Source organism: Nuphar pumila, chromosome 5, assembly GCF_984573655.1.
Source record: "Nuphar pumila chromosome 5, dmNupPumi1.hap1.1, whole genome shotgun sequence".
NCBI classification, from domain to species: Eukaryota; Viridiplantae; Streptophyta; class Magnoliopsida; order Nymphaeales; family Nymphaeaceae; genus Nuphar; species Nuphar pumila.
Window position 1 is genome coordinate 54,176,984 of NC_143253.1, and position 11,945 is coordinate 54,188,928.

Below are 11,945 nucleotides of genomic sequence, written 5' to 3' on the forward strand. Positions count from 1 at the left end.
ACGAAGGATTCGATTCTCAAGCATCGACATTGTGCCTTGGGAGACTTTTAGAAAGGCATTTCTCGACAATTATTTTCCCTCTCATGCAAGGGAGAAAAAGAAGATCGAGTTTTTGGAGCTGTCTCAGGGCAGCTCGACTTTGAATGAATATGCGGCCAAGTTTCAACAGCTGGAGAGGCATTGTCCCAACCTCTTCGAAGATGAGCGTGAACGGGCAAGAAAGTTTATCAGAGGCCTAAAGGAAGGACTCAAGCACCGAGTTCTTACTAGCATGCCTGCAACCTTAGCAGCGGCTGTCGAGACAGCTACCTTCCTCAATGATGACTGGGAGCGTTCCAAGAGCATTCAGACCTGGAAGCCACCTTCGACAGGTGGCGATCGAAGACGGATGCAGCCACGTGGTCAGGCCAAGCAACCGTTGTTGCCCGTCAAAATTGAAGAAGGTAAGTAGTCAGTTCTGCCTGTGAAGATGGAAGGAGAGAAGCTGTCAAGTCTCCCGGCAAAAAGGCAGCGAAACCAGTACCGTCCGCCACGACGACCTCCTAGTGGAGCTTGCGGTAAATGTGGGAGATTTCATGCGGGTCAGCCTTGTCCCCGCGAGACAGGCGGATGTTTATATTGTGGCAAGATGGGCCATTTCATCCGCGATTGCCGCAAGAAGGCGGTAGACGAATTCAGGCAGGCCACTGGTGCGTCCCAGCCTCCCCTGCAGCTGCAGGCACCACCGTCGTCCCAGCCAAAGCAGCCACAGACCAGCGGCGTGAAAAAAGCTCCTGCGCGAGTCTATACAGCTACGGCCGAGCAGTTGACTAGAGGAGATCTCGTGCAATGTACGATTTTAGTTGCAGATCGTGCGGCCTTTGTTCTTTTCGATTGTGGTGCCACTCACACGTTTATTTCTGCAAGTTTTGCTGCACAATTGAAATTGCCTGTATCTCGATTAGACTCTGCTTTAGATGTTTATAATCCGATCGGGAAGAATACAGTTTGCGCCACCTACTTGCCAGATTTAGATGTGGTCGTGGCTGAGCGACATATGCCAGCCTGTGCCATTTTGCTCGAGATGTCTGAATTTGATGTTGTCCTGGGCATGGATTGGTTGCACAAATACCATGCCAAGGTTTTATGCCGTGAGGGTAAAATTGTTCTGTCTCCTCCAGGCTCTTCGAAGGTGGAATTTCGGATTCCACGGTCGGTGCGGGAGACCAAGATGATTTCAGCATTTAAAGCGCAGAGCTTCTTACAGAAGGGATGTTCCGCTTTTCTCGTGAATCTTATTCAGTCAGTTGAGTCACTAATCCCCCTTGGCGAGTTGGATATAGTACGTGATTACCCCGACGTTTTTCCCCGAGAGTTGCCTGGTCTTCCTCCTCCCCGAGAGGTGGAGTTTTGTATTGATTTGTTGCCCGGCACCGCACCCGTCTCGAAGGCTCCGTACCGTATGGCGCCTACAGAGCTTGAAGAGCTCAAAAGCAGCTTCAGGAGCTTATGATTCAGGGGTTTATTCGCCCTAGTGTGTCACCCTGGGGGGCTCCTGTTTTGTTCGTGAAAAAGAAGGACGGATCTTTGAGGTTGTGCATTGATTATCGAATGCTCAACCAGGTCACGATAAAGAATAAATATCCGTTACCGCGTATTAAGGATCTGTTCGATCAACTGCAGAAAGCTAGGGTCTTCTCCAAGATTGATCTTAGATCCGGATATCATCAGCTTCGGATCAAGGAAGGCGATGTTGCGAAAATAGCTTTTCGTACTCGGTACGGGCATTTTGAGTTCACTGTTATGCCTTTTGGACTCACTAATGCCCCAGCAGCTTTTATGGACCTTATGAACCGAGTGTTCAGGCCTTTCTTAGACACCTTCGTGATCGTATTTATCGACGACATCCTGGTCTACTCAGAGAGTTGGGAGCAACACCGGGAGCATTGTCTTGGAGACCTTGCGAAGGGAGCACTTGTTTGCTAAGTTCTCCAAATGCGAATTTTGGCTCGAGGAAGTGATGTTTCTAGGGCACGTCATCTTGAAGGATGGGGTGTCTGTGGATCCTGCGAAGGTTGAGGCCGTGTTGAACTGGCAACAACCAAGAAATGTGCGTGACATTCGAAGCTTTCTGGGATTAGCTGGATACTACCGCCGGTTTATCCAGGATTTCTCCAAGATTGCTCAACCTATGACCAAGCTGCTGAAGAAAGAGACTAAGTTTGTATGGGACGATAGTTGCGAGGCAAGCTTTCAGTCTTTGAAGGATTGCCTTACCTCTGCTCCTATCCTGGCCTTGCCTTCTGGCCAGGAAGGGTTCGTGATTTATACCGATGCCTCAGGCACGGGCCTGGGCGGGGTTCTTATGCAGAATAGCCGAGTGATAGCATATGCTTCTCGTCAGCTCAAACCGCACGAAAAGAATTATCCTACGCATGATCTTGAGTTAGCCGCGGTAGTCTTTGCATTAAAGGTTTGGCAGCATTACTTATATGGTGTGCAGTTCGAAGCTTTCACTGACCACCAGAGTCTCAAATACCTCTTTTCTCAAAAGGATCTAAATATGCGTCAGCGGCGATGGCTCGAGTTTCTTAAGGATTACGATTTTTCGCTTTCCTACCATCCAGAAAAGGCGAATGTTGTAGCAAACGCCCTTAGCAGCAAATCCTCTGGAGTTTTGGTCAGCACATTGGCTGCTGAGTGGAGGATGATCGAGGATTTTGTCTCGTGGAAACCTTTCTTTTCTTCAACAGGCTCGTTGCGTTTATCAAACCTCATAGTCTTTCCGGAGTTGTCTGCCCGAATTATTGTTGGGCAGAGGCTTGATCCACGCTATGAAGGGTTTAAGTCGAGTGCGGCTCAGGACGGTTCTTCGTTCCGTCTGAAGGAAGACGGTAGTGTTTGGTTTAAAGATCGCCTTTTGGTCCCTAGTGACCCTGTCCTGAAGAATGAAATTTTGGCCGAAGCGCATGGATCGAAGTATACCATCCATCCTAGAGGCACAAAGATGTTTAAAGATCTACAGAGGAGTTTTTGGTGGAGCGGCATGAAGCGTGAAGTAGCAGAGTTCGTGGCTAGATGTTTGACTTGCCAACAGGTTAAGATCGAACACCAGCGATCGGGTGGAGTCACGCAGCTAATGGAGATCCCGCTATGGAAATGGGAGGATATCGCTATGGACTTCGTTGTCGGGTTATCTCGAACGAAGAAAAAGCACGACGCAATTTGGGTAATAGTTGATCGACTCACTAAATCTGCGCACTTCTTGCCTTTCCGTCTCGGCCAGTCGCTCGACAGCCTTGCGGATATGTATATTTGGGGGATCGTTCGTCTGCATGGGGTGCCAATTTCTATTATATCCGACCGTGATTCAAGGTTCACTTCGAGATTTTGGGAGCAGCTCCAGCAAGCTTTGGGAACTAAACTAAAGTTTAGCACAGCTTTCCACCCTCAGACTGATGGGCAGTCGGAACGCACTATTCAGACCCTGGAAGATATGCTACGTGCTTGTATGATCGAGTGGCATGGAGAGTGGGATTCTCACGTTTGCTTGGTTGAATTTGCCTACAATAATAGCTACCACGCAAGTATCGGCATGGCCCCATACGAAGCTTTATATGGGAGACCGTGTCGAGCACCAGTTTATTGGGAAGAGGTAGGTGAGCGAAGGCTTGAGTCACCCATCGTACTCCAGCACTATACCCAGCAAGTGCAACGTATTCAGGAGCGTCTTCGTACTGCTCAGAGCCGGCAAAAGAGTTATGCCGATCGTCGTCGTCGAGAGCTGTCCTTCGCAGCTGGAGATATGGTGTTTGTTAAGATATCTCCGACAAAAGGTGTCTTACGTTTCGGAAAGAAAGGGAAATTGAGTCCCAGATATATTGGACCTTTCGAGGTTTTAAAGCGGATAGGTGGGACGGCCTATCGGGTGGCGTTACCTCCGCAATATGCTCAAATTCACAACGTTTTTCATGTGTCTATGTTGCGGAAGTACGTCCACGATCCATCCCATATTATTTGCTTTGGCGACGTGGATGTTCGAGATGACCTAACCTTCGAGGAAAAACCAGTGGAGATTGTTGATCGTTGCGAGCGAGTAACGAGATCCAGGACGATACCTTTTGTTAAGGTTCGATGGCGACACCATGGCTTTGATGAGTGTACTTGGGAGCCAGAGGCTGATGTAAGGGATAAATACCCTGAATTGTATGCTTGAGTCTTTTCGCAATAAAATTTCGCGGACAAAATTCTTTTAAGGAGGGAAGGATGTAATGTCTGGAAAAAAAAAAAACGAGTCCGACACGTGTCAGACACGCGCTAGGCACGTGTCAGACACGTGTCTTGGTCAGCTGGCGATCCTGGATCCGGGCTGGACCCGGACCCGGCTTCTTGAATTTTCGAGAAGCCGGTACACCCCCCTTTTAAAAAGGGTTAGGGTGCCTCGGGCGAGGGCATTTGCCCTCGCTCTATTCTCTTTCCTCTCCCTCTCTCTCTCTCTCCCGTTCTCGGCTCTTCTCCGGCGACGCACCGACCGGCGAGGGTTCGATCGGCCTTCCGGCGGCCACCTGGGTGGTGTCCCCTCCTCCGTGCTTGTGCAGGGACGACTTAGGAGCGAACCAGGAAGCGACTCAGAAGCGACCTAAGAAGCGAAGAACGAAGCGACATAGGATTCGAATGAGAAGCGAAAGGTAAGCGAATAAGAATCGAAAGGGAAGCGAATAAGAATCGAAAGGGAAGCATTCGTGGGCTTCGTAACAATGAGACCACATGCATGATCAACTTGACTTTTTCCCTTCACTTCATAGAAAACGCAATGTGTTAATCCAATTAATTGTGTACAAGAGCTTCTCCGCATATCTTCCTAACACCAAAATGCATGCCAACATCCAAAAGTAACTCATTAGGAAAAAAGACAAAACTCCTTATAATTTATGCATGTATATTTTGTTGACAAACCTCCACCCACATACTAGGATATTTTAGACTAAAGGAATGGGGGTAACGAAGGCATTAACACAACCAACATGATCCAAATTCCCTAGGCTACATTATTTCTTAGTTAGACATTTCTCCTGGTTAATTGATTAAAACAAGATTGCAAGTGACACTGCAGACCCAACAAGATAATGAAGAGTGGAAAAAACATTGCACCTAACCAAGCCTAATCTTAGCTCAACTGAGTACACACAATAGTGTAGGGTCGCCCAATTAACTAGTAACCCCCCAAATCCCCAATGCACTTCATATCTATTAACCATACTCAAAAAAATATCTCAGGATTTTTTAAGCCACGTTATTTTAGCGCAAGATCTTCAGAAACAAATACAATCCCCCCACAAAAAATGAGACATTTTGAACATATCATGGTTTTTGTTGCAATATCATTAACATGATATCTACATTTTTATATTTTGAATGTTTTTTTGTGTTTTCTCATACATTTTTAAGTTTTAAATGTACATAGATCCCCCCCCCAAAAAAAAAAAAACAAATTTCTTCAATTTATTGCAATATTTTCGTTCGCCGTCGAGAAAATATCAATAACGAGATTTGTGACTTTGCTATTAACCAAGCATCGCAGCGAGCAAAGTGACTCCCTGTGAACGATCAATGCAGAAATCCTGCTTCGCCGATAAGAATCGATCGATGTCACCAAGACATCTTAAAAATTCATGTATCTAACGCACACTGACAGTATCGCCAATGTGCAGCACGGCTGAAACCCAATCAAACCCATCGGTTTCTTTCCATTCACTTCCAACCAAACACGCATCGAGCTCGATCGAGACTCAATAGCAAATCAAACAGCAACAATGGAGGGCTGAGAAATGACAGAGGAGAGAGAATCGAGAAAAGAGAGCGTACCTAAACAAAGACATCGCCGAATGTTAGTGGAGGAGGTCACCTGTAGTCAGACGTGAATGGTGGAGGAGGTCGTCAGTCGTCAATGGAGGAGGAGGTCGTCAGTCGTCGAACGTCAATGGAGGAGGAGGTTGCCGGTGGCCGAAAATGAGAGAGAGAGAGAGAGAGATGAAAAAAACAAAAACCCTAAGTTTCTTTTTTTTATCTTTATGATTTTTTGAAAATGTCCATTTTGCCCTTATTCAAAAACGATTTTCTTTAAATTTTTTGTTTTTTACGTGTTAATTTTTTTTAAAAAAGGGCAAACTTGACATTTTAAAAAATGTGTCCCCCTTTAAAGGGGGATGCGTACCCCTTTAAAGGGGGACACACTTCCTATATTTTTCATGCGCTTCCCCACGCGTTTCGGAAGCGCCGCGTTTCGCACTTTCGAAGCACGTCTCGGGGAAGCGCGATTCCCCTAGTACATGCACGTTTCCGGTAACTCTGTTTTAAAGCCTTAAAATATCTTTTTTATGCAAGAGATGGTCCTTATAAAACCAAGCATATAGATGTGTTCTCATATTCTAGTGACTCTCTCTCTCTCTCTCTCTTGATATATATATATATATATATATATATATATATATATATATATATATATATATATATATAATGAGAAATCTGTATCATCAAACGAGTTTCTCATCGGATGGCCTTCGAACAAACGTTGGCCGTCTGATTTTAAGTGAGATCGGACAGCCAATGTTCATCACTTTTAACTCTCTCTCTCTCTCTCTCTCTCTCTCTCTCTCTCTCTCTCTCTCTCTCTCTACGGAGCTCGTGGCAGAAGCAACACGGTGGTGCTGCGCGTCCCACCCCCTCTTCCCCTCTCTCTCTCTTCGCTTCCCACACCCCTTCTCTCGGAGAAGCGCAGAGGCAGCTGCAAGGTTTCATGCTCTTTCTCTCTCTCTCTCCCCTTCGTTCTTCCCCTCTTCCGTTTTTCTTGGGGGGGGGGGGCTCCCCTGTGTTGGTCCTTCAATGGCTGTTTGGTGATGGCCAATTTATTGCAAAAATTTGGCTATTTCTTGTTGCTGGTAATGTCTTTTGTTCTTCTAGCCATTTCTTGTTGCAAGAATCTGTTTTTCGTTTTTTTTTTTTTTGTGGGTGGGTGGGTGGGGAATAAACAACTTTTGATATGATATGAGCTCATTTTTTTTTAGGGACTTGCTCTTCTTGTGGGCCATTGTTTAGTGTGTAAAAATGGGACGGTGATTCGTACGGTGTTTCTGTTATTTGTCTGCTTGTTATGGGAAGTCCATCCGATGAGAAACCCGTTAGGAGACTCCAAAAAACATAGTTTCAAGTATTTTTTGCTTGATCTGAACCATTAGATGTGTTTATCATCGTTTACTCAATAGAGAACATGTATTTGATTAAGATTTTTTATGCTCAGTGTATTTTAAACAGGTAAGAAAATCAATGGTTGATATTGAACTAAAATTTGATGATATAAAATATTTACATTTTTACATCAAATCAATTTGAAAAAAGCTTGCTTCTTAATAAATAAGCAATGATAAACACATCTAACGGTTCAGATTGAGCAAAAAATACTTGAAAATATGTTTTTTAGAGGTTCCTAACGGGACCTAACAAAAACGGGGTAGGACCATCCTCTCTCTCTATATACATATATAAGGAAAATGGAAACCTACAAAATGGGCACCGTGCTAAATGAAACATGATATTGGATTTCTGGAGTTTTTTATCGAAATTTTGACCCTATAGATTTGTTCAACATGATTGATTTACTAGAAATAGGCACTTGAATCATGCATTTTAGATGAAAAAAATGGCATTTGGAGCCTAAAAAATTTATGAAAATTGTAGGCTGTTGATTTTTGAAACCTTATAAAAACCTATCCATGCATCGAAATAGAGTGCTCCAAGAAGTGATTCATATAAAAACAAACATATAGAACACTTCTGTAAGTAAAAAAAAACACCAGAAATCCAATAGCATGTTTTATTCATCACCGTGCCATATATATATATATATATATATATATATATATATATATATATATATATAGTGTGTGTGTGTGTGTGTGTGTGTGTGCATGCTGTATCGACCCAATCTGACCACGTAGATTCAAGGATCAGACATTGGATCATTTTTTTATACAACCCAATTTTTTAAGTTATAAAGTTTTGATACATTGTAGGCTGTTGAGATGCCCTTTAAAAACCTATTTAGCAAGACCTGTTTTCTACTGCACTGACCATGTAGATCACCTGTAGGGTTTAATATGCAAAAAAATTGAAACAATGATGGGAAAAAGTTTATTTGTACTCAATAGTTCTGTACCTTCATTAGTACCAAATATTTTCCCATGTGTGTGTAACAATGTTGTGTCCATATTTATACCAAGCATTCACATTCTCAGGTTGGACCTTGTATTTTCCAGACCACAACCATTTAAAAAACTAGCTATATTAATGGTGAAATGTCAAAGCTAAGTGGTGAAAATCCCGTTCTGTGGTTTTGGAGTCTGATATTACGCTTTAATTATTCAGATGTAACCTTATGTTTGCTCACATTGATGCGTATAGACTTCAAAGGAGTTCTGGAACCTTAGGTGGTTTCTCAAAATCTTAATATGGCCAAGAAGCATAAGATCACTAATAAGAAAGTGAAATCAGTGGAATTGTACGATTAATTGATAGCTTGTCAAGTTAGAGGTCTTTAAGATGAAGTGATGAAATCAAACTTTGTGAGCAAAACCGCCATTCAAGTTGCACCAGAAAAAGCGGGGAAGGACCTTGGAAAGGTGTTTGATTTACTAAAGACTGTAGCCTTGAATGCGTTGCAGTTGAAACCAACTTGGATTGTCCTATTGATCTGATGGGTGGTCTAAATCTCCCATGTACTCCCAAGGGGAGTCTCTCTCTCTCTCTCTCTCTCTCTCTCTCTCTCTCTATATATATATATATATATATATATATATATATATATATGGTGATGGTGACATGAGGTACAAACACCTCTTTTTTTTTCATTTTTTTGGTTTTTCATGAAACTAACCTTGTAGATGTGATCTGCGTGTTTCACTTAGTGGGAATTGGCTCTTGAATCATCTGATTACGACGTGTAGGCAGGATTTTATAAGGCTTCAAAAATCAGCGGACTACAATGTGCGATACTTTTCTGGGTCATAAAAACATGTTTTTTCATAAAAAAAATATGATCCGAAAACCGTTTCCCACTATTTTGAACTTGCTAAATCCATCCATAAGGTTGGATTAGATCAAAACAACTTGCACATGAGAGATCCAGAGACATTTGTATGTCTTCCTATAAATGTTCCTCCCCTGCATGTTAGTCTACTTGGTCCTTCCACTATCCCTTTCCCATCCTTGATTTATCCTCTTGTTAGCCCAGACTGCCACCTTTGACTTGATTTGCTTTGATGACTTCTTTGACACTGTTTCTGTTCTTAATGCTCCCCATGTCAATCACTTGACATGTGAGTGAACTTCCATTGTATGCTTGTTTGATGACACGTGCTTGCCATTTGATGGCCTTTCATGGCTCTGTTTAATTTTGGCTTTTTTTCTTTTAGAATAAGGCTCGGTTAATTTTGTTAGGCATCAAAAGTTTTCTAGTGTCCTGAACGTCAACCTGTACTGCAGTTGAGCCCACCTATAGCACTCTTCAGATTCTAAATGATTGATTTCTTTTTTAACCTCTTAACTTTTTTTGCTATTATGGTTTCTTTCTTCACTTTCTCCAAAACAGCTCTTTTTTTTGCTGTTGAATAATGTGGATCCATTTGTTTTGATAGAGCTTGATAAAGAAAGACCGGGAAGCACAGAACAGCGTAATGATGGATGATTTCTTTCACAAACTTGCCACTGCTTATCGTGATCCAGCACTGTTGCCAATGCAGTACTCTTCAAGGGTCGAAGATCGAAACACAACTCCACTTCTTAGATCAGAAGTCTAAAAGCATAATGATTGTTTGCCTATTCTCTGGTGCATGGTTCTTGGTTGTTTTATCAGTTTTGCAAATGCCGTGGACTCTCTAACTGAACATAGGTGTGTTTGAAATTGCATTGAAAGGTGAGAATGTACGTGCATGCATGCATGTGTGTGTGCACGTGTTATTTCCTTTCCTATCACATGGATATGTATATTTTCTCACCAAAGAAACAAAATGCTCTTGGGCAAGTTAACCCCTAGGTCTTTCTGTGTGCAAAATGTGTTCTTGACCAAGCTCTGTGAGGACGTATATGGGAGAAAAATGCCACAATTCATGCTTGTCGTAGTTTACACTTTATCATTTTAGTCATGGATGAAATGATAGAGAAGAGAAGTCAGCAAAAAATTACTAGTTGGTGGCGAATATCCATGACTTGCTCGTGTTGGGAGTTTCTGCCCTCAATCGATCCTTTTATGGGGTTACACTGCCATTTTTTTCAAATTTTAACAAGTTGACTATGCTGAACACATTTGTAGGGTAGATTAAGTCAAAACAATTTGCACCTGAGTTTCAACTCATCGACATCGTATACACATTCACACCAAAGACATAATATAAGGTAAAATATTGGCTAATGAAGGTAAGGAACATGAGTAGAAATCACTTTTTTCTTCAAAAAGTTTTAATTTTTTGTAGATCAAATGTTACAGATATGATCTACATGGTTTGTTTAGTTGGAAACTTGTTTTGAATCATATGATTATGACAAGTAATTAAGGTTTTAAAGGGGTCAAAAAATCAATGTGTCAAAATTTCATAACTCAAAACATCACATTTTTTCTTCATAAAATCTTGATCCTTAGCAAACAAACCATGTTGAAGACCTCGTTAGATTGAGTTGATACAACTTGCCCCTATGATTTTTAGCTAATTAGTTTCATACCTTTATTAGTAGCCAATATATATATATATATATATATATATATATATATATATATATATATATATATATATATATATATATATATATATATATATATATATATATATATATAAGAAAAAATTTGTTGGGTACAACAACAAAACAACAACAACTACGCCTTCATTCCAAAAACAATTGGGGTCGGCGATATGAACCAAAACAGAAAATCATATTGGGTCTTCCACATGAATCCTTCTTTTCCAATCATTTCTATCCAATGCCATGTCCTCGGTGAGGTTCAAAGCATTCATATCCTTTCCTATTATCTCCATCCAAGTCTTCCTAGGCCTACCTTGACCTCTTTTAACTAATATATTTTTTCATTTCTCCATCCTTTTAGCTGGAGCATCATTAGACCTTCGCCGAATATGTCCAAACCACTGTAAACGATTCTCTCTCATCTTATTTCAATGGATGCAACGCCTACCTTCTTACGTATCTCCTTGTTTCGAATCTTATCTTTTATTGTATTTTCACACATCCATCTAAGCATACGCATCTCAGCTACACTCATTTTTTTAATATGATGTCTCTTGGCAGCCCAATATTTTGTACTATATAGTAGAGTGGGCCTAATAGTCGTCCTATAAAACTTACCCTTCAACCGTAATGGCATTTTACGATCGCACACTCCAGTTGCACTTTTTCATTTCATCCACCCAACCTTTATCCTATGATTTACATCTCTATCAATTTCTCCATACTTTTGAATGATAGATGTCAAATATTTAAAACAATCATCCAACAGTATTTCTTGCTCACCAAGTTTCACTACACTCCCATCATTACTTCGTTACTTACTAAACCGACATTTCATATATTCTGTCTTACTCTTACTCAACTTAAAACCTCTTGCTTTCAATGTCTGTCTCCATAATTCTAACTTAGCATTAACCCTAGCTCTAGACTCATCAATCAAAATAATATCATCAACAAACAACATACATCACGACATATTTTCTTGAATTGATCTTGTAAGCTCATCCATCACTATAGTAAATAGGAAAGGGCTTAAAGCAGATCCTTGATGTAACCCAACCGTTATAGGAAAATTGGTTGTCGCCCCTCCACAAGTGCGGACATTGGTATTACTCCTTCGTACATATCTTTAATTATACTAATGTACTTGAGATAAACACCTCTCTTCATCATTGTCC

General features: G+C 41.5%; 1 protein-coding gene across 1 annotated transcript in view; it reads left to right on the forward strand.

The window, feature by feature from the left end:
• Nucleotides 1-10,084, forward strand: part of LOC149837615 (hyperosmolality-gated Ca2+ permeable channel 2.3-like) — a 214,014-nt gene extending 203,930 nt beyond the window's left edge. The window contains exon 10 of the mRNA XM_090006148.1: nucleotides 9,669-10,084. Coding sequence (XP_089862274.1) covers nucleotides 9,669-9,830 — 162 coding nt within the window. The 3' untranslated portion in view covers nucleotides 9,831-10,084. The remainder of the gene's footprint in view (nucleotides 1-9,668) is intronic.
• The last annotated feature ends 1,861 nt before the right edge of the window (nucleotides 10,085-11,945 follow it).